Source organism: Diprion similis, chromosome 3 (genome assembly GCF_021155765.1).
Source record: "Diprion similis isolate iyDipSimi1 chromosome 3, iyDipSimi1.1, whole genome shotgun sequence".
NCBI classification, from domain to species: Eukaryota; Metazoa; Arthropoda; class Insecta; order Hymenoptera; family Diprionidae; genus Diprion; species Diprion similis.
In genome coordinates, this window is record NC_060107.1 from 18,372,236 (window position 1) to 18,396,477 (window position 24,242).

Below are 24,242 nucleotides of genomic sequence, written 5' to 3' on the forward strand. Positions count from 1 at the left end.
ACAATAAATTTGAATGAATTTTTAATTATTGACCTTTCTTCAATTAAATAACGGGAATTTTATAATCGCAAAAATTCGAACCGTGTCACGTGATTATGAAACGCATCACCATTGGAGGCCTGAGCCGATGACGTCATGATGTTACAGCCAAAAACGCGGCAGTCGACGATACACAGCTTTCGAAGTTCTGTTAACAAGTTTCAATTATTATAAGTACTCAAACTACCACGTGTATGAAAAAATGTGCGATACGGGTTTTGTCAAGGCAACTGCTAGTAATCTACCGACCATAGACATATTTATGGTCACAGAATTTCTAAAAGCAGATGATCGATTTAATGCTGCAGAAGTTCGGGGTGCCAAAGCATCAATGTAAGTCTCTGAGATGTGTAATTGTTAAAACTTTACCAACAAAATATCGTATGTTAATTGTAAAAATTAGTTTTAATAAAGTTTTTATTCTATCACAGGGCATGTCGCGAAAGTTATGGAGATAAAGCTATAGGTTATGTACAGCTGAAGCGAGAAGGAAACATCTGCACCGTTAAACGTCGCGTATGTCCTGAACATAAAGTTCGAAGTAAGGCTTATGTGGCGACAATAACTATAAACGAAAAAGATAATGAAATTCAGAATGTCCAGTGTCATGATTGTGCTGCTGCGACAGGTAAGAATTTACTTGTATAGTAATAATTAAGGTGGGGTTAACTTAGATTTTAAAATCATAGATGCTTTTTGCTGGAGTATTGCAATTTTGGGATTCAGTTGCATTATAGTACTTCCACTTTCCACGAACATTTATAAATATTCATTAATTTTGAAGTTATGGATTTAAAAGCATTCCTTTTTTATGCATTGATATAAAAATCTTTTCACAATGAATTTTTCATCGAAGCTACTTAGAATTTTCTTTGTTACCTTTCAAATGTATGATAAACCAAACGCAGAATGAACTTCTTGAAATGTTGTTTTTAAACTCATTTTGAACGTATGAATTTTTAAATGAAAAATATGAATTAGATCTCAAAGCATTTATAATTTTGCCGTGATATCAAATTGAACTCTACTCATTTTTTGTTATATCATTTATTTCAATATGAAGGTGGATGTAAGCATGCCCTGGCATTCCTCATGTGGTTACATCGACGAAGCGAAGACCCTGCTCCTACAGAAGTGGAATGTTATTGGAAAAAATCTCGGTTATCCGGTGTAGGAAGTGCTATTAAATATATCGAATCGAAGGATCTAGGAAACCAAGACTCAAGATCGGTGTTGAGTCATCCTCCAAATAATGAGACATTCTTGCAAAAAGTACTCGATATAGCCCAGGCGCAACAAATTGATGGCCAAATTTCAAGAATATCCTTTCAATTGATTGGTGAAAGAACCAGTAACTTATCAATGCACAGATTAGCTCTTCAGTTTTATTTACATGAATCTCCTCAATGTAAATCAGTAGGCGATTTTCTAACTCTTTGTACTAATGAAATGACGAAAGACTTGTGTGATGAAGCTCAAGTGATTACAAAAGAGCAAAGTAATTGCCCATTGTGGTACGATTTGAGATATGGAAGAATCACAGCGTCTAAACTACACGAATCAGCTCACTGCAAGACAGATAATGGGTCACTTGTAAATCAAATTATTGGAGTATCCAAGATACATGAAACAAATGCGATGCTACGTGGAAAGAAACTAGAAAAGGATGTGTTAGAGCAAATTCAAAGTCTATTGCAGACAAATATTCAAAATGCAGGACTTTTTCTCCTACCCGAATTTCCCATTTTGGGAGCATCACCTGATGGATTAACGAAACAATATATTGTGGAGATAAAATGTCCTATGAATGAAAAATCTTTCAACAGATTTCTCTCCAATGGTGTAATCAATCCTCGCTGCATCGCACAAATGCAGCTACAAATGTTATTGACTGACAAAAAAAAGGATTATTTTGTGTTGCTGATCCATCCTTCGAAACTACCAAACAAGTTCATATGCAGTGGCTTGAATTCGAGGCAGCAGCAACACAAGATTTGATTCAAAAAGCTACATTATTTTGGACCAATAATATATTTCCTAAGATAATGTCATCTGTACAGAAATAAACTTGACTTAACTAACTAATAAAATCTGTTCAAGTTTTATACTATTATAACTTAATATAATAAAAAAAGTCTTATCAAAATCTATTTTGCTTTTCCTTTACAATACAGTAACTGTATAAAATGTTAATTTAATAATCATACTTATAAGGTTATAAAATTATAAGATTTTTATTCAAGTACTGAAAATTACATTTTAATTATTGGAGATTGTAAATTAACTAATGCTGATGCGATGGTGATAACGTCATCAGTATAAGATAACATACTGTGATTAATGACAGCATGTGGTTTCAGGAAATCGAATTCTCTCAATCTGCCAATGACTCTTTCCACGTGGATGCGCAAGCTGGCAATACGCTTTGTCTCTAACACTTCAGATTTTTCAGGTTTAACTGAAGACGATACACTGGGTGGTTTTAATAATTCACAATCTTTCATTGATAGTAAGCTCTGTATACTTTTACAGCCCCGGTCTGCCATCACACCACTATTTGCAGGAAGCTTATCTAATATACCACATTTTTCGAATAACAGCACATCTGAAATTCTACCTCCGTATCCGGTAGAAATATAGTTGATAAAGCCATCAGGCGAACAAGAAATCAAATATTTTAATGTATTTCACTTCTTATATTCTGACCAAGTCAGTGCCTGATTGACAGGATCACTGGGCTTCTCAATTTGTATTTCAAGAGCGTCAACTATAGATCGAACATGACTATATGTACCTCTGAAAGCTATTGGTAAAATTTGTTTAACCGCGGTACGGTCCGGAAAAAAAATGAAAGTTTTCAACATATGTGCCAATATTGGATTTGTTTTTCTAAAAATAAAGGTTGCATTAGAAGTGGTCATACCAAACTGTTCTCCCAGTCTCTCAAACGTGTCTTGCGTTCTAATTTTCATCAAGCATAATTTGATATTATCACTTTTAATTTTAGTATGCGAGCTAAGAATGTCCAGTAAAAAGGACCACTCATTCGGAACACCTAGGTACGACTTCATATTTATACTGATAAAATAGTTTGTGAGTTTTACAGCATCTGGAAATTTTTTCTGGGGACTATCTGAATTACTTGAATGGGATCCCTCTGTAGGCTCAAAATAATCAGTAGAACTGATAAATTCACTGACTGATCGTGAGACTGTACTTGATGACTTTAAATCAGTTTTTTGTGCTTTAATTTTTGGTATTAACTTGATAGGAGATGTTGCGCTATCCATAAGATTGGAAATTTTGATTGGCGAGGAACTCGTATGACAAATCGATGGCATTATCTTACACATGGTAGCAATACTACGGTATCGTTTTCGAATATTAACTTGTACACCAATACTATGCTCAGTGGGGTTATACTCGGTTTGAGTTTGTGCATCCACTTTCACAGTCGCTGTGTCAAATATTCTGGAGTCGCTGACTAGATCACTATTAGAATTTATATCTTCCATAGATCTATCGAGGACTTCGTTCTCTCTTTGTAACTGTGCAAATGTGCTTGGTAGACTTTCAGAAGAGCAGGGTGGAATTTCAGCAGCTAACATTTCATTAATTTCATGCAATCTTCTTCTTTTCTCTGCGACAGGTCGTGGAGGTGCATTTGCTGAACGTTTGCGGTTAGGTTGACATTCAAATTTATGTGGAACTGCAGATAATTTCATTCTCGCTGGACCTCCCTGATATGTATAATACAAATAGTTGTCCATATCTTCATGCAACTGCCCAAAAAATGAGTAACATTAGCTCTCACAAAAGTTTAAACTTATTGTTATTGAGGTTATAAGTCTAGGATTTGATTTTTTTTTTGGCTAAATTTTTACATTCTTATATACTCGCGTTGTGAAATAAAACAGGCACGTGGGATGATTTACTTTATATTGTAAGAAACTATACTTACATTGAAATGGTCTTCGCAGCAAAAGTAATTTGAAGCAGACTTGGGGTAATCACGACGTGCTGCAGCAAACCATTGTTTCCAACGCTTCACTTCTTTTGGCACTGTTACGAATACTTTTTCAGGGGTGCGTTTCGTAGTATTTTTGCACAAGGGCACAAAACACACTCTATAAGTTTTTATTTTGCTCATTTCAACGAAAAATTAGTAAATTCGCCTTGGATTCTGCGCCAACGCACGTATTTAGAATATATTGCTGGAGCGCGTATAACATCGTGACGTCACTATCGATTCGACCAACATCGGGTATCTCCGGCACGTAGTCGGCTATCCCCACTTACGTTTAAAGAAGTAAAATTTCAAAATTCGATATCTCGGCCAATTTTGAAAATTTTACAAAAATATGAATATTTTACAATGAAACTTATACCCAAAGAATGGAACGAAACAATAAAAAAAAAATCATTTGCAGACCCAATTGTTACAGGTGGTGGAAAATCACGACGAATCAATTCAGCATCTTGAGTACTACACTGCAGCTTCTTATATTTCCTCTGAACTAGTTGCCGATGCTGTCTTTTGGATAAACTGCTTTTGTCTTTGATTTTAGGCATCTTCAACAGCTGTAAAATGTAATGATTGAACCATTGGTCGTATACCCATTGACTTTATATTCTGTAAACCAGTATCTGTATCACATGTGGATGATACCTGTATCACATGTAGCAGACCACGCTAAATGGCTGGTCACAGTAAAGTTAGCCCACTAATTTTGTTGAGTAGTTTAATTTAAAGTTGCTACTTGTGAATATTTTTCATGTTTTAGTTAACTTGGGTACCTATTCAAGCACAAAGAAATAAAGGCTTTGTTTTCCATAAAACAATTATAAAACTGCACTTGCATTTTTGATAAATATGTAACGTAGAAAAGTAATTGAGAATTACCTCCACGTGTCGGATGTGTGATGATCGATAATTATTCTAAGGATTGACACAAGTCGTAAATGCAGCAAAAACTACCCACAGTATTTATGTATATAATATGCACAGAAGTTTCGGTTGAAACTAAACTTTAATCATAAATCTAACCATTATAATAGTGACCGCAGACTAGATGACGCCGCGGCATGCGGACACACATTTGGTGTGCCCGCATGCCGGTTTCGCAATGGCGTCGTTCACTTCATGACCGGAGTGCTGGTCTGCTGGACCGGCTGGACCCTTGCCTTGTCGAAAGCGGATGTTGAAGATAAATGCGACATCAGTTGTACAACTTTTTTTCTTTCAAATTGTGATCGTAGACTCGATTTGTGTAATAGTTCATACGAATAAATTTCCTCGCTTTTTAGGGATATTGGTCTACTAGCCGGGTACCTTGATGAAAAAAAAAATTTCCTTACTTCCGGTGTATTATGTGTATGCATTGGTGTGATTATACCGGCATACAAAAAAGAAAAGTGGTCTGTACAACTCTGAGGTCCGTTTGGTCCGTACACCCACAAAATATTGAGTACATTGCAAAAACCCGCTAAAAATTGCGAAAAAAAAATTGCGAAAAATTGCAGATATTGAGATGAAAAAAATTTTATGGAACTGGATCGAGTTTGATTGTTATGTAGTTCGATCTGCTGAATCTGAATCTGAAGTTTATTTGGTTCGTTAATTCCTCCAAAATTTGAGTAAATTGCGAAAAACCGAAAAAATAGCAACAAATTGCAGTTATAAAAGTTGAAAAAAAATGATTGAAGACAATTATATACGTTTGTATTCCATGCATCAAAATATACAAGAAACATATGTATATATAATCGTGTTTAATAAATTTTTGTTCATTTAAAAATTTCATTTATAAATAACTGTAATTTTTTCCAATTTACTCAAATTTTTTAAGGTCAACGGGCCAAATAATATTCAGATTCGGATTCAGCGCGTCGAAATACATATAGGTGGGTAGGTCTGGTCAAATGTACGAACCACTCTCTTTTTTTGTGTGCCGGTGTTATTATACACATCAATTATAAATTAGTGTTTCGTGCCTCTACGTGCACAGTCGGCAGCACTCGAGCCGGTTCGATCATACAGATCAGTGGCGAGCTCGCTTGTCCACGTGTGTGCTTGGATGCTTGCAAATTGCAACAGGTTATCCACGCCACATGGTGTTATTGGTATATATCTCAAACAGAGATTTCACGGATTACACAAATTTGCGAAGTAAGTAAAAGTCAAATTATTATACTCGATGTGCATGCGGTAACATTATTTGCCCATATTCAATGATCCTATACTATTGTCAACATTTTCACAATAAATTAATGCATATTAAATGAATTGTTGTAGTAGAGGTTAGCTGAACTTTTCGATACCTCTGATCTTACACTAAAGAAGCTAATAAGGTTTTGCAAACTAGCACATCTGCTATGTTGTTTTAGTTTACTTGTCTTTATTTGAGGTATATTATATTCTCATATTGATTCAGATAGCTCGCAAAATTTCACTTGCACATTGGTTAATGAAAAAATATAGAAGTGCTATTTCCAACAAAAATTTTTTTTTCCAAAATTTATACGAAATTATAACTCACGAAACATGTTAAAACTGCAAACCATTATGTTCATATAAATCCATACAATTTTACGTTATTTAAAAAAAATATGATACACTATATTACTTAAATTAGAGAAAATTATATAGTAATATAAAAGAGACTGACTTTCATACATATATATAATAATATATGATAAACTTTTAGACATAATCCTTTGAAAACATTTTGTTTAAATCAGTTTTGTTCTTGGAAAACATAAGAATTCAAAATAATATATTGTTTATTGCGAAAGTATTAATTTTGCTGGCCAAAAATTTTATGCATTAATGATATGATTGAGAGAAATTCATATTGATAGTCAATATTTATTTTAACAATAATTTGTAGTTCAGATTTGAATAAATATATATACCTATATATACTTCATATCTTATAATTACATATTTTCAATATTTACCTATATATTGTGCTTTCATTTATCAATTTTACTATTCCAGATTGTCAAGTACCTTTACAGCCTTGACAGCAGTTGGTTAGTAAAAAAAGAAAATCTCTACATTTCGGTTACCGAAGACAATATAGTGATACCAGAAAATATTATAGGCTTAATAAAAACACCGATAGTGAAATTTGGCATCCGATTTATGTATGAAATGCCAACTTGATGTAGTCATTCGAAGAAACACACCCAAAACATGACAAAAACTGACGTCACCTTCGATTGAATCAGTACTTCAGATGAGACGAAAAACGAAAAGCAAAGCCCAAAAAAGATGCCCTTGATATCTGTCGAGAGCTGAGCTTTAAGTCCTACAATACAGCGAGCATGCTCGCTAATGCTAGCCAAAGTCACAAAATCATCACCTAATTTGTCCCGTAAGTTAATAATAATTACACGATATGGTCATTATTCTCTACATTTGTTTTCCAAATGTTTTTGTGTATTTGATTATTTGCTCCATTTACATTAATTTCACTATGGTCTTTATTATAAGTATATAAGGCTCAACAAATTTGCGGCTTAACAATATTTGTATAATAATAATTGTTTTAGACAATGTATTTTCTTTCGTAGATCGAGAAGCCTCTATGATGGTTTATGAGGACTACGCAAAAAGTAAGTAAAAACTGTTGATAAAGAACAGCCCCAAAAATATCTACACAACAAGGATACACACAGACTGCCCCAATAACGATGAGTATGGTTATGCTTGAAAGCCATGGAATATAACAACTCAATACATTCGTCTGTTACGAGTAATACTATATGATACAAATAGAGTAAGATAAGTCATATCTATGCAAAGAAGCGTAATTGACCATCTTTGCAACATTGGGAGTCTCTGTCTGTATTTTATACATGATATTTTCATTTCTCTACTATTCTTAATTAACGCTTGCAAATCTATCTATCCAAAGCTATTTAGAATGTTTGCTTTCGTCGGGGTATGGTCATGTTTGAAATTATTTATTGATTCGTATAATATAGAACGACGTTTCGGTCGGGTTGCCCGCCAACCATCTTCAGGCTATAATTGTAAAAAACAAAAAACTAATGTATATCTTACATGATAAACATTATGGTTTCCATCTATTTAATTGGACAATGGAAAACACAATTGGTCCTTAAACGTTAACAAAGTTTAAATTTTTAAGCAATCGCAATTATAGAATTGGATTGCCCATGTGCTGGGTTAGCATTTATAACCACTAGCAATTACATTTTGGTGAGAGAAATATTTTTACAATGGTGAGTTTAAATTAAAAATTGGAAGCTAAATTAACACAAGAATTGGGATTACAACAATAATTACGGATTTTTACTTACTAAATTATGACACCCTTCATGCTTGATATTGATCACAGCACCGCCATGGAGGAAGTGAACTAGATCAGTAAATCAATGGTGGTATTGATTTAATACAATGACAACTGACATTTAAAATTCCGAAAACACAATCTAAAATTAATTGACAACACACTATTAAATAATGGATACCCGGAATATCTTTTGAAACAGATTAAAACTGAAAGAATACACCTCCTGTACAATTCAATTGTTTGGAACGGTGACACCGTTAAAGAAAAAATTGATAACTCGATTCCTTATGTACAACATTTATCACCTTCTATCAAAAAGATATTACGTGATGTAGGTATCAATATTACATACAAGATCACAAATAGCGCGCAATCTTTATTTACTGCTTTAAAATCAAAAATTTCAACACCCAATACTATTAATAGCATTTACAAAATAGAATGTCTCGACTGTGAAAAAATCTATATAGGCCAAACTTCACAACATCTAAAAAATAGGATTAGTGGTCATAAGTCAAAAATCAAATGTCATGATCCGGATAGCTGTGCTTTAGCTGCACACGCATTAGACTTAGGACACAATTTTGATTTTGATCATGCATCAGTGATTTCCACGGAGAACAACTGGTACAAAAGAAATATCAAAGAAATGATCAACATCAGCAGAAATAATAACATCACCTGCAATAGAAAAACTGACATCCAACATCTTAGTCATTTGTACCAGGACATAATTCATTTTAAATGTTCCCGCCTTTGAAAATTTGATCTCAGTTGTCATTGTATTAAATCAATACCACCACTGATTTACTGATCTAGTTCACTTCCTCCATGGCGGTGCTGTGATCAACATCAAGCATGAAGGGTGTCATAATTTAGTAAGTAAAAATCCGTAATTATTGTTGTAATCCCAATTCTTGTGTTAATTTAGCTTCCAATTTTTAATTTAAACTCACCATTGTAAAAATATTTCTCTCACCAAAATGTAATTGCTAGTGGTTATAAATGCTAACCCAGCACATGTGCTATCCAATTCTATAATTGCGATTGCTTAAAAATTTAAACTTTGTTAACGTTTAAGGACCAAATGTGTCTTCCATTGTCCAATTAAATAGATGGAAACCATAATGTTTATCATGTAAGATATACATTAGTTTTTTGTTTTTCACAATTATAACCTGAAGATGGTTGGCGGGCAGCCCGACCGAAACGTCGTTCTATATTATACGAATCAATAAATAATTTCAAATATGACCATACCTCGACGAAAGCAAACATTCAATATTTCTCACCATGGTCACGAACTCATCACCAAAGCTATTTATATTATTATTACACCTAATAAAACTATTTAAAGAGATGTTTAGTTTATATGACAATATTCACAAACTAAAATGAAAAGTATACAACAAAGTCTAAAGCTGACTGTCAACGTTCTTTCATTTCTCAAGGTAAGTCCATATTCCAACTATCAAAATCGGTATTGATGCTTCAAATGACTACAAAAGGTCAGACCCTAGAATGTGTATCTGATTTTTAGATTATGGTTCAATGTTGGTGGAAAAATGATTTCAACCTTCTATGAAGAAACTTAAAGTCTTTCGCAGTACCCTTCGATAAGGTTCTGCCAAATGTTCCTTGCGTTTCAAGTTTCATCGCAGGAGGTTGAAATTTTTGTCCACTGACATATTATACCATATATAATTTAGAGAATTAGATATGCATCTAGGATCTGTACCTTTTGTAGTCATTCGAAGTATTATGATAATACTGATTTTGACCCAGTTTGACTATATATGGGGTTTCCCCTTAACATACATCGTCATATTTTCTGTAAAAGTTGTCCTTATGTTACGGTACAAGGGGACGGCAGTCCATGTACCCACCCGATGGTGTTGGTTCGGGTGCTATTTTTGTAGGTTCGTAGTTGTCGCCGTTTTCGTTCAGGGAACGGAAGGGAAAGAACAGTAATTACAGAATGATTATAACTTCTATTTTGATTTGGAAATTGAGTGAAGTCGATGAGGAGTAGTTAAGACAATGGTTTTGGGGAACGGGAGTTGAAGTTGAATGTAAGAGGTAAGAGCGTTGGAATGAGAGTGAGTCTTTTGCATGAGAAAATGAGCGAGGATACAGGGTAGAGGGGGATCGAAATAGCAAGGTAAGGGCGATAGCGAGTGGTGTAAGCCAAGATGGAAATAGGATGACAAGATATGGAGTGTGGGAATGGTAGGTGAAGACAAGCGTCGAGGAAGGTGGTAGAGACGTGAGGCGGGACGTCGGACGTAACACTTATTTGTTTAATTTGTTTTCTGCAAGCCTTGAAGAGTTCCTATAATATTTTCTGAATCTATTGAAAAAATTATTTATACCAACGCTCAATATTAGTTGGCAATAATCATGAACAGCTTTGGAATATGTATGATATAACTGTGTGAACAAATCAAATTATTTGGTTCAAAGCTGGAAGAGTTTCTGTTACTTATATATGTCGAGATTATTATTATTTATCAAAAATGTATAGATGACCCATAATTTCGAATTTAATGTAATTATTTATTCTACATGTTTAGTTTTATGCTTGTGTATTTGGCAATACAAAAATATATATTAATAAACAGTAGCCCTGCGTTTAACTATGCATGCATGTTATTATTGATAATATCCTGTAACACAAATGTTATCAATAAACATGAATAATTTCTATGTTTTTCAATAAGTATTTTGTAGAACACAAAAATATTTGAAAATCGTTGGCTGCAGTTAATTTCTTGTAAAAAAGAATTTATATAATGAATTGACTTGTAACTGCACACGGCTCATAGTGTATTTTGTGTTACATGTAATGAACTTTGCGCTTTCTCGGTGGCGTGAATCCGTGACATCTCTGTTAGGTAACAACAATATCGATTTCTAGGAATACATGAGGATTGTACCTCGTAACATATGATTTACATTCAATCCATGATCTTAGTGTGGCATTACACTGTAACGTACCATGTACATCACAGAAATATCAACGTCATTATGAGATGACAGTGTTACACATCGTTGACCTATACATCGTTATGTAACAGTGATATCTCAGTGTGATGCAGCAGCAATGTCGATTGCACAGAACGCACATGCAAATAAAACCGTGACGTATATGTTAGATACAATTTGTAATTTCTGAGTAGAGGTACACTGTTGTATAACTGGTACATCCCAGAAACACCAAAGTTATTACTAGATAACAGTTTTACATACTGTTTACATAACTACCGATATATTACAGTAATCTCAGAGAGTGATGTCACAGTGATACCCTTGCACCAAGTGTGTTTGCTGGGTAGTTATTCAGTATACTTTTGTGTAGTTATTTGAAAATAGCTCTAGTACTCTCGCTTCATCGTCACTTATCATCGAATACACAGTTTCGGAATTAAAGCGTCTAAGCATTGATGCTGTGGCCTTGAATTTATAACAATCGATATCGAGTGTGCAGCGAACATGCATAATCGCTTCGACCATCCTAATTAACATTTTGTTTCTTAATTTGTCTTTTACTATGTTGAGTATCGAGAAGGCACGTTCGACTGCGGCGTTTGAGAACGGTAAGCTGAGAAGTCCGAGAACGAGCATCGAAATATTTCCAAATCGCTTATTTCCACTGTGTCGGTGATTTCGTTGACCTCTGCCCAAAAGCTTTCTGTATCAGCAGTATTTTTTATTTCAGCTCTGTGGAGCAGATTCCATTCCTTCACCGTTGAATCAACGTCGTTGCACAAACTGCGTTTGAATTTTGACGCAATATACGTTATATCGGCTTTGACTTGCGATGATGCAGATTGCGGTGAAAAAGTTGAAATTTGGTCCAGTATTTTTATGTTTTCCGGTACCCTCTTCTGTAATTGAGATATGATCAGAAAATCCTTGCATCGTTCTTTAATCTCTGTAACTCTCTCTGAATTAATGTTCGTAGTTAGAATATTGAATTCTGTTAAAATATAAAACAATGATTACTTGATTAAGTAAGAATAATAAGTTTAAATCTGGGCGCGCTTTCCTATTAGATATAGTTGACAGTGTGTTCAACCATTCCGTCCATACCTCCTTACCAAAGATGTAGAAGTGTCCCCACTCCTCTACTTCCTGTCTCACTCTCGATATATATGATGTAAGATATAAACGTGCGCAATAAATGTTCAAGTACTCTGTTAATAACAAATCGATCCCTAATTATTCTTAACATCCATAAACCTAAATAACAAATTCGTATCCAAAATTGATGCAATCGAGACTCATGCAGTACCGCTTAAACTCAAATCCCGCTAGATCACATCGCGACATTTTTTTCAGTTGCGATGGGACCAAAATTTAATCCGCTGTCGACCACCTCTTAGATTTTTTCAGCCTTCTAATCATCACTTGGATTTTAATACCTTCGATGACTGGCCCATGCGTCCGACCGGCTGACACGTGCTGGCGGTTATCATTCCTTCAGCACAGCGCGCAGTCCCGTGCAGACGTCAGTTAGTCTCCAGACGCCAGCGGGTGAGGACGAAGTGGACGAGTAAAGTTAGTTGATTGTAAATTCATGTGTGATAAATTTTGGTCTAGCATTTTCGGAAATCTTTTGAAGCTCTTTAATTGATGCGTTATTATTTATTGGTAACTCTTAACTTGTATCAATAGATTGTACGTAACAGTTTTTGGCTAGAGATGGATAAAATGCAGAAAAACGCGATGGAGGAAGAGAGGAGAAAATTGACGGAAGAGTGGTAGAGGATGGAGGAGCAGCAGGCAGAAATGGAGATTAATAAACAGAAAATCGTGGACGAATGGGCGAAATTAGAAGCCAAACAGGGTGAACTTAACGAACAGGCCAGGGGCACTATTCTCGAACTCGTACGATAACTATCGCATGTGATAATTATCGTGCAGACCAAATCGTATACGACTCGAGTTTGGTATTCTTCAATACCACACAGTCGCATACGTCTTGTCACATGTGATAATTTCCGCACGCGATAAGCCAACAGTGTTGCCGCGTGAGAGTATCTTGCAACAGCCAATCATTGCTCAGTTTACATGAGAAATTCGTAACGCATCATAACAATGAGTATTCCTCGTTTGTTCTTCGGTTCTTCCCAACAATGTATCGAGAGGAAGCGTGAAGCGCATGTGTTTCCTAATAAGCGTCCTAAGCATAGAAGTATCGTAAGCATTACTCCAAAAGTACAATTAAAAATCAAATTTTTATAAATTAACTGTGTGAAATATGTCAATAATTGCTAAGAAGAGGTGCGGGTATATAACCGATGAACAAAAAACTTTACTTATTGGTAAGCATCTGAAAGTGAAAATAAACATTGCTTGAATTAATTCAAGACCTAGTGCAATACCTCGTGCAATATTTATATCTACTTTATTATTTTGTTGGTAATTCATGGTCATTTCCAAGGGTCTGAAAGAGAAAATAAACATTGCTTGAATTAATTCAAGACCTAGTGCAATACCTCGTGCAATATTTATATCTACTTTATTATTTTGTTGGTAATTCATGGTCATTTCCAAGGGTCTGAATGGAAAAATAAACATTCCTTTAAGGGGGGGGGGAGTAAGGTGATAAAATTTTTAATTTAATTTTTCTTCCGAATGAACAACATGTCGAGAGTATTGTGTGAAAATTTCAAGTAAATCCGGGCAAAACTAACGAAGATACAACGTTTCAAGTGACTGCCCCTCATGCTCGATTTTTATACCTGTGTTACGTCCCGGCGAGGCTTTTTCAAATTTCACATAGTAACTACAGGAAGGGTTATTGCACTCAACATCTTGAGCGTTGAAAAGGAAGTTACGATGCAATAAATAACGCAAATATCATGTAATTTGTACTGGCAAGTTCCACCCCTCCTAGGAAATGTCACGTACAGTCCTCATATTAGGTTTTAACTAAGCATTATATTTAACATTACCAAGAACTGAGGCGTCAAGTGCTGAGTTAGCAAGCAGCGGCACTCACCCTAAAAGTATCTACCTTTTTAAGGCAAAATTATCACTAGCAATTAGGCTAAACCGATCATACAATGTTTACCAAATTAAAATAGATTGCTTATTAAGAAGCATGGACGAATGAGTGAGCATTACATGCAAATATCTTTTATTCATAATTATAGCATGTATTTTTCATAGTAAATTTGATTGATGTTCCGCTCTGATTGAAACCAATCAGGTAATTTTAAGTTATTAATAAGAATTACAAACATTCATCTCAACTCATTACCCCATTAAAACCAATTTGGTTACATAGATTCAATCGCGTGTTTATGTAGACATTTCCAGACAATTGGCTATTGAACACTTCTGAACAATAACTTTTTGCCAACTGTAAATCATCAAAATTAATCGTGTTTTGGTGGCTGAACTCTGGCATTGTCAACCCTCCGTATTCAACAACCCGTATGACTCGAGGTGAGGCTCAGCTCCAGATAACTATTGACGCTGACCAGGACAATCCGACGCACTCAATCTCATCGTTAGGACCATCAAAGGATGAGTCAGTTCGATCAGTTTCATCCAACATCAACCGAATCCATATTTTCACCAATTTGATCAATTTATGTTTTCATTCAAATATTGTATTTCTTTAATACCTGTTTTGGTGGCAAGCTTCGCTAGCCACATCCTTATAACACGACAAGTTGTATATCAATATTTCTATTATATCTATTTTTTAATTGAATTGAACACTAGAATCGGTGCCTAGTTGAACTCAATATCAATTGAGGTATTTCGAGAGTTATTCTCCAGCTTTCAGCTCGGCCCCTATCACATTTTGTTCTTATGTTAAATTCATAAATGATCACAAGTTTTCCATAAATCGCAAGATATATGAATATGTACATATGTTCATCCTAAGGAACGGAACCACACGCACAGGATCAATCAATATCTTATTCGATATCGATCGTCCTGGACATCTCTGTCTAGTAAGGGTATCGTCCGTGATACGCTCCTGCACACTCCGAAAGTTATTCTCCTGGCGAAACCTTACTCAATTAGGATATTATTAATAGACCAATAGGTGTGTGTGTTTCCGCGCTTCAGGGGAACATAATTATACTATATAATTTCGGTTCAAGATCATATAAATCTAAAAAGAGAGATACAACTAATTATAACGACCATCTAGAATTAATACACGTTCAGTATAGATTTTCTTGGTATTGGTTCATTATTTTGTTTTATACCAATAAATTACCATTTCACTAAAGAGTGTAAACGGTCAAATTTAACTTGTTCTGCAGCTTCACTGCATTTGAAATATAAATTTGCCCGTCGACATGGTCTTCATTATATAACTCAAACATTTATAAATCCAAATTGTTCTCTTTTTGAATTGTTCATCTTCTAGAAATTTAACTGTTGATTTTAATCTTCACTCATTGTTATCGTTTCATACCAACAAATCGTTTAAAGAATATACTTTATCTTTTACCAGTTAAATCATTATAACCATTTATTTTGAACCTCGGTCCTTCTCCAATTATTCATTATTATAAATTAGCCTCAACCTATTTAAACAGACCTCACAGACCTGTATAGGACTATAGCAACACGATCCCACAAATACCGGCGAACCGAAAGGTAGGTCTTTCTTAGTTTTTAATTTTTATTCAGCGCTGTCACGCGTGTGCATATTTGATTATTAACCTTAATCGTCATAAACTACCATTGCTCTTCACACGTCTACCCTCCCACGTAACACCTGTCTGGCAGCATAAAGACTATATCTACTTTATTATTGTGTTAGTAATCTAAGGTCATTCCTGGGACTATGAGAAAGTTTTCTTGGGGAAATATTTAATTATTGAATGGTAAGTTTGTTGTTATTCATGATATAGTACATTGTACAGCAAGGGAGGGTGGGCGTCAACTGAGCAAATTCTACAGATGGTCGAATGATAGTGCACACGAGCTATTAATTGCCTCCGTCTTTGTTGTACACTGTGCTTATTTCAGCAGGTGCATGTATTGGCCCTTCTTTATGCATGCAGGGAAAAATAAAATATTAACGTTCCGTACAAAATAACTCTGTTATTGTTCAATATACATAATCTTTCATTGTATAGATTTTATGAGCAATCATCCCGAGCTGACGTCAGGGAAATTTTCATCTTCATTCACCGTCAAACATGCCCAAAACTTGTGGGCTGAAGTCACTGGAAAACTCCACGAAATCCCAGGTGCCTTCAAAACTTGGCAGCAATGGCGAAAAGTATATTTCATATTTTTATTAAATTAATTTCATCATTAACGTAAGCAAGTATTTTATGATTCACCCAAAGGATAAGTAGTACCCAGATAAGTTAGATTATGATTCTATTTGTGTATCCTCCGTAAATTTACAATCGTCGATTGTTACCTTATTGATTTCTTCCAGACCTGGCAGGACATTCGATCAAAAGTGAAAGCAAAAAATACAATGCTGAAAAATCACAGAAATGCTACCGGTGGAGGACCAGTGTCAAATGAAACACTGACGCAAACAGACGAAAACGTCATGGCGATCATGGGAACAACAGTCATAGATGGGCACGATGGCATTGCTGAATCAAGCGTTGAATTTGTAAGTAATTGCTTACATCAAATTCCCTCTATTAGATAGAACCTGACAACTTTGCTCAAAACTTATTCTTAGAATGAAATTCTTATGATAGGCTCAGTACAGGTTGGGATAATATAAATACCTAAGTCCTTCAAATTATATAGAGCCTTGTTTTATACTATAACGGATGTTCATGCAACCCTATTGTTTAATGACCATTGTGAATTTTTCTGCAAGTTCTATAGAATGTTCTCATACTGTGTACTTGTAAATATACAGTTTGAAGATATTTATTGTCAGAATTAGCGCGGCATTACATTATTTATAATTCATAAGTATTGTTTTGCAGGATTGGTCAAGTAGTGCTCCAAATGCTGACCCAGCTTCAGAAATACAGTGCTTATCTGATGACTATGAGTTTGTTGAAAACCTTATTAAGGCTAATGGATGTAGTGTTCCAGTATTGCCAGAACGAGTCACAAAAACCATACATTCTGCAACAATTCGTATCCGAGCTGCTGAAAATAGGGTTACTGAAATCAGAAAGATGACGCCGTTACAGCACATTTCAGATTCCACACCAAGTACCAGTTCCCAAGAAGATACACTTCTGATTGAACCTGAACATCTTGGCAGTTCAAACAGTGAGCACAATTTGCATAACGGAATGCACAGTGTCCCAAAAAAAAGATGCCAACGAAAAATGGCAGCTGTACAACGACTTGAAAAATCAATCACACAAGCTGATCAGCTTGCGATCATATCACAAAAAGATCAAGAATCCAGGCAGATTTATTATCAGCGAAAGCTCGAATTGTATGAAAGAGACGTCATAGCAAAAGAAAGAATTGCTCACAGTTTGAAAGAGTTGCTTAAAAATTACCAGTAGTATACATAGACTGCATAGCGCATGGTTTTTTCGACGATGGTAATCACGTCGGAATTGTTTTGTTTTTACACAGTACAACAAACCGAAAACGTTCCAAACCCAGAGTTCCTAATTCATAAACTAGGGTGCCGTTATATTGGTAATTTTTGAATTTTGGTGATTGCGCTACTAAAATTTGTTCGTATTACGTAAAAATCAAAATTCACTGTAAATGTATAAATCTTCGAAAAGTACCTATTAACACGTAAAATGAGGTGATAGAAATTTAAAATTTGAAATACATGGGAATTTTCTAGAATAATTTTTTTTGTTCATTTTTTCTTAAATTTAGATATAATGAAAAAATGAATTTGGTGCCTGACAATAATGTTTATACTTCGAACTAAATATAAGAACATATTTTGAGGTGCAATTGAAAAAAATTTAAAACAACCAAAATAACGGACACCCTAACAAACAGTAGTATTATTACGTATGTACCTGTTCACGAATTTATCGGCATTGAAGCTCGTTGTGAGCTGTCTATTGTACTTTTATACTAAGCCTAAAGCAACTAGTATGTACTGTTTAAGTATTTTTATCTTCTTGGTTATTCTAGTACCAGTATTTTATTTTAATGTCATAACACATTACACACTATATATGGAATTTTAACAAAAAAAAACTGCCAAGTTCAGTTTATATATTTTAACCTCATTGTTTCTTTTACTGCCGTTATTATATTTTAATTTCATACCGCATTATAAGCAACGGAATTTTAACAAAAATATGCTGAGCAGAGTTTATATATTGCCTCCTCCTTGTTTGTTTTATTACCATTATTAGGTATATATATTTAAATTTTAAACTGAATTATAAACTACTACATGTGCTACGATTTTTGTTTCTGTTTATTTCACCAACGTTTTATCTTTATTCTGTACGGGTAAAATTCATAAATATATGATTTTGTACCCACAACATATAAATTTTATCTATCGTTTTTTTATTGACAACATTTCTTACATACCTAACTGTTTTCGGTGATGAAATAAAGTGAACCATTCTGTGATTTCGTATATAACATTTGAATGATTGTCTTACATAAAATACTGTCTTATTATACTGTCCCTAAGTTGTCGCCCCGCTCTCAATTCTGGATTTCCATGACGTCCGAGTATGTTATTTTCGTCAGCATTATTTACAGGATGGATGCCAAGGTCCAAAATTTCATCTCCCGGTTCTGGTACGGGATCTGGTATATCATTGTGGACACACATATTGTGCAGAACTATACACGCATTGATTATATTAGAGCATACATCCGGGGCATAATGCAAAACTCGGTGTTTTAAAAGGCAACGAAACCTCATTTTCAGCAATCCATTACAGCGTTCAATAATCGATCTTGTACTCATTTGCCTTTTGTTGTAGTTAATTTCTGCGGCACTAAGGTTATCATTTAGTATTGGAGTCATCATCCACGGTCTGAGTGCATAGCCAGAGTCGCCTGCATGAAAATTCATTATTTTCGGATTTGAAAGCATAAAGAACTTGTGCCAATAGACTTTTCGATAAGCGAGCCTCAATGACCTTGACATTGCCACATTTTGATGGTGTATCTAACATAATTGTTTTTGTTACATCTGTAACGTAAGGTCATATCTTTTAAGCATTATCCACCGGTACTTAAGAAGTCATTGAAACACAATTGCAAGAAAACATTCTAAATACTGCCAGCGGCTTTATAAAAATTCACTGCTGTTGGGTATTAGTCGTGTGAGAAATTTTTTTCACACTGGTGTGCGAAAGACTCTGTGCCCGTAGACGGTGCATAAAAGAGAACTTTAGATGCAGGTGTAGCAAAGTACAACATTGTGTAACAAGATAATGTAGAAGATTACTCCCGGGTGACGGTTTACTGCCTGAGCGAAGCGAGGTCAGTAATCACCTGATGGAATCAATGACGGTGAATTTTCAATTTTAGGGGTGTTACCAAATGGGGATAGAGAGGATGGTGGCAAGGTATGTGAAATAAATTACAAAATTTGTTTTGTGCTTTTCATTTTATAAAGGCAAATGTCGCATTCCTGACGGCATTTTCTGAAAAAGTCTCATGGGTTAATAGTCAAAGTGTGGAAAAGTTGAAAAAAATTACAATAGTCGAAAATCCAGTAAGAAAATGAATCTATCAATTTTCAGTTGATAAAATTCAAAGTGTTGCCATACCGCAAATGATACACTGAACGGTGCCACCAGAACACAGGCAACACAAGAATTGCCGGCACAGGATGGAATAATCGGCTTTATTCCTGTGTTGCATATGAATCATTTTGTTCCGAACTTGACTACGGCAACTTTATTGACATGTAAAGTGGTTACCCTATTAACGGTAGAAAAGTACTACTTTTTACGGCAAATCAGCACTAGATAAAATATTTTGAGGGTACTTTTTTCCAGCTTTTTAAGGCAAATACATTGGCCATTATAGTTGAGTCGAGAATAAAGACCATAATCATGGAAGGCAATCAGTTAAGATATTACCCAAACCTCACGGAAAATTCTCTTGTATCGGAGATTAATTCAAATGAACTATTCTTTGTTTTGTTTCCACACGAGCTGTTATAATGATTATAATAATGACTGCAAATGAAAATTTTACCTAATAAGTATAAGCGATGGTCACGATTGTGTAGTTCTCGCATTAATGGAAGGACATTGCTATTGTTCCAAATATACGTGTCGTGAGTGGTACCTGGATAGCGGGCACTCACATTCATTATCTTCAAGTTGGAGTCGCATATCTAGAAAACAAAGATTTGATGTATAAATATCAAATAACAATCAATATTCAAATTACTTAAGTTGACTGTAGTACCAGTTGAACATTTATGGAATGGTATCCTTTTCTATTCACGTAAATGTGTTCTGGAAAATTTACATCATCTCTCGGAGGTGGGAAAATGGCCACATGTGTACAATCAATACACCCTATAACTCCTGGAAAATGATGTTTCGTCCAAAACCTGCAAATGTACAAAGTCGTTCAGAATGATTCAATCATTTGTATGCATATGAGTCGTTTATGACTATAAACGTCATGATTACTGTAAGATTTGAAGCAGTGATGAAAACTTATGCTATTACTTCCTACCTATTCTGAACTTCAAGTAGGGACTGCAAATTATTTGGAAATTTAACCCAAGTGCCGAACACTTCTGGCCGAACTAAAATGCTTGTCACTTTCTTTATCGATCTGCTCACTGACGGCTGGCTGATAGCCATATTCACATTCTGTCCAATGTCAAGTTGATAGCTTCCGGATGCAAGAAAGCGTAGTGTTGTTAAAACCTTGAAAAGTATAAGGTAGAATATCATCAACTTATATCAATGCATGGTGAAAAATTTGAAAGAATTGCCCAGATAGTTTTATTCAAAATTTACCTGTATAGTTGCATCCAGTGCTGAAGATCTTCGTGGTTCGTCTGAATATTGTTCGACGATATCAATCACATGATTTGTGACACGCTTATTTAGCCGAAATAACTTGATGAATTGTCTTTCAGGTAAATCGAAAGCATCACATCTGTGATTATATCGTCGAGGTCTGACATCTGCCTGATTGACTGCATCCTCTAGCAACTCGGCAACTCGAAGCTGAACCGCATTCCGGAAGACCAGATCCATTATATTAGCTTCAACCTTGAATAAATAGGATCAAAAATATATGTCGAGCGAGGCAGACTATTGGCTTGCAATCTGGAATGTTATAATGCAGTATACCAGTGAAATTGAAAGAAGAGGTTGAAATTAATTATAATCGAATAATGACCAATTTACTTGGTAACTAAAGAAATGAAAATATTGCCGATATTCGAAAAAAAAAAATTTCCGATTTTTACGTCATTTTTAGAATTTTATTGCTAAATTATAAAACGAATTATATCATCTCCTTTGATTATTTTTATTTTAACAACTTTTCTGTTTGATTCAAAAGGTAATTCAAATTATCGAATTTTTACCGCATACGATTTGCAGTATCGCACGGTCTTACCCAGTCGATAAGCGGTGGACGATAATTATCGTACACGATTACCTAACCGAAGTTCAAGAATACAGTTACACATATCGCAATCGATATTTCAGACATCTCGCATGCGATATCTAGGGTCCTCAATTCGAGAATAGGGCCCCAGGATGTTGTTGGAATGGAGAAAGGAACTCGAGGCAAAGGCGACCGAAGAAGCGAACTCCGAAAAAACAGTCGAGGAAGAAGTCTTGTGGCAGGTCTTGCTGCTGGAGCAGCCATCACCAGCAGGCAGTGGGGAAGGCCGGGCCGAAAACGTAGCGGAAACTGATCGGCAGCGCAAAAAGCGGGAGCGCGATGAAAAGTCAGTATGCACTGTGTTTAATTTTTATACAAATCATCTCGTAGGCGTGGTCGTGCCAATAATCAACGAGAAGAAATGGAATAAAATATGTAGTCTCTGAAAACAACTGTGAGAAATGAAAATATCTTTCGAGGGACAATTTTTTTCTGGAGTTTTTTCAAAAAATGAATCGTTGCGTGAACGTGACGAAATTCAAACTAGTAACTTGAATTATGTACTTGCTAATTTATTTCAAAATTCACTTTATAAAATTTAATTGACCATCGGCAAAAAATACATTAGCATATTATTCAAATTAAAAGCCAAAATCATGCAACCTAAAGTGGAAACAAACCAGTCAATCATATTTGCTACGTAATCAACGTTTCGTATTATTGTTATGCATGGGCTATTATTTACGTATTGTATAATATACATACCGCTGGTGTAATAGACGCCCAAAGAAATACGGGGTGGTCGCGGCGGCGGTCCGGCAGCGGGGGGCAGAGGGGGGCGAGGAAGTAATGTTTACTGTTTTTACAATTAATTTAAACTAGCCAGATATTTTATTAAATAAATTTACTTCTTTAAATTTGTGATTCTTAAATTACTTTTTCACCCATGGGTTACAGTTAGTCTGTTCGCTATCGATGTAATTTACAGAGTGCATCAGTTCGACGGGGTTTTAGCAAAAAGGATTTCAATTCTTCGTTGGCAGACATGACTATATGGTGTAAGGCTCTTCCAATTGCCTCGGATGAGAGACAAAGAGGCACGACAGTCTTGCCAGCACTGAGAAAATTTTGTGGCAAATAACTACACAAAAGTATACTGAATAACTACTTACAGTATTACAGTGGTAGGATTTGCCGAAAATATAATGAATATTAAAATATTGTAAATGAAAAAATACTGCATGGGTTTCAACAAACTGTACATACTAAAAAAAAATAGCCGAGTATAATTCAATGTAGCACACGACTTTTCATTATTTTGGCAATATAAAGTACAGCTGGTTTGGCCATGTAGAATAGGAAAATGATCCAAAGTGATATATTGTTTCAAACGATATTGAGCATACTGCGTACCAAATATTATTTAAAAATTAGAAAGCGAAATTGGAAAGAAGTCAGAAGGAGCTGATAAAATATATAGTCTGAAAATAACTGTGGGAAATGAGAGAGAAATATTGTTTTTATTTAATATAATATTTATTTATTTTAATAAAATTTTTATGATTACGAAAGCGTTACAATCCTTCGTTGGCAGACATATACATATATTATATACAACTCTTCCAATTGTCGCGGATTAGTGGCAGTGAGGCACGAGGGAGGCTCGGGGTAAGCGACGCAGCACAGACATAATACACACGCATACATTGTATGGCCAGGCACCTTGTATTGCGCTAGCGATGGGCGTTTGATGGCGGGAGGGGGGATCGTTGTCTGCACGACTCATGCGAGACGCGAGACAGAAATTTGCATAAATACGTATATGCCTTACGCCTCTCCTCCGCTGGCCATGGTTAGGAGAGGGGGGCACCGGATTGTTGTCCGCTTTTGATTTAAAGAAGGCAATATTTTGTACAGAAATATTTTTCTACAGAATATTGTTCTGCAGAATGTGTTGGCATAGATTTTATTTGATAGAACGCGCATTCAGAACAATCATCGACTACCAAAGATCGTACGTTTAATCGTCAATTTGGTACGGTTTGATTTAATTCGATTTATTACGATTTGATTTGAATTATTTGTGTTGAATTTATGGGTGTGTTGAAAGTGTGTTCTGTTGATCGGGTATTACGTTAAATGTGTCCAAAAATTTTTTTCTCTGTAAAAATTTTTGTACAAAAACGTTCTGTAGCAAAATATTCCGTAGAATAATTAGTGCAGGATCACTTATGATGCGAATTCCTAATTTCTTACTGGAGGGAAACGTTCTGGACAGAGGAGTCTGCAAAACATAAGCATTTACCCGGTGGAACTGATTTTTGTAGAATTGATCCTCATTCTTCAAATTGAATCTCCGGAGTAACGAACCCG

At 35.1% G+C, this 24,242-nt stretch overlaps 4 protein-coding genes across 4 annotated transcripts; 3 read left to right on the forward strand and 1 right to left on the reverse strand.

The window, feature by feature from the left end:
- Nucleotides 1–241: 241 nt before the first annotated feature.
- LOC124404715 lies at nucleotides 242–2,037 on the forward strand. Its single transcript, XM_046879048.1, has 3 exons — nucleotides 242–372; nucleotides 471–667; nucleotides 1,103–2,037. Exons 1-3 carry the CDS (start codon nucleotides 242–244, stop codon nucleotides 2,035–2,037), a joined length of 1,263 nt encoding a protein of 420 aa, XP_046735004.1.
- Nucleotides 2,038–13,133: 11,096 nt separating this feature from the next.
- On the forward strand, nucleotides 13,134–17,089 carry LOC124404716. The gene is made up of 4 exons (XM_046879049.1): nucleotides 13,134–13,212; nucleotides 16,481–16,626; nucleotides 16,792–16,977; nucleotides 17,069–17,089. The coding sequence occupies exons 1-4, from the start codon at nucleotides 13,134–13,136 to the stop codon at nucleotides 17,087–17,089; spliced, it is 432 nt and encodes a 143-aa protein (XP_046735005.1).
- Nucleotides 17,090–17,140: 51 nt separating this feature from the next.
- Nucleotides 17,141–17,845, forward strand: LOC124404717. The gene is made up of 2 exons (XM_046879051.1): nucleotides 17,141–17,223; nucleotides 17,306–17,845. Exons 1-2 carry the CDS (start codon nucleotides 17,203–17,205, stop codon nucleotides 17,843–17,845), a joined length of 561 nt encoding a protein of 186 aa, XP_046735007.1. The 5' UTR covers nucleotides 17,141–17,202.
- Nucleotides 17,846–18,924: 1,079 nt separating this feature from the next.
- On the reverse strand, nucleotides 18,925–21,511 carry LOC124404718 (putative nuclease HARBI1). Its single transcript, XM_046879052.1, has 6 exons — nucleotides 21,269–21,511; nucleotides 20,979–21,175; nucleotides 20,703–20,850; nucleotides 20,487–20,628; nucleotides 19,215–19,334; nucleotides 18,925–19,115 (listed from the first exon to the last, which is right to left on the reverse strand). Exons 1-6 carry the CDS (start codon nucleotides 21,509–21,511, stop codon nucleotides 18,925–18,927), a joined length of 1,041 nt encoding a protein of 346 aa, XP_046735008.1.
- Between the last annotated feature and the right edge of the window lie 2,731 nt (nucleotides 21,512–24,242).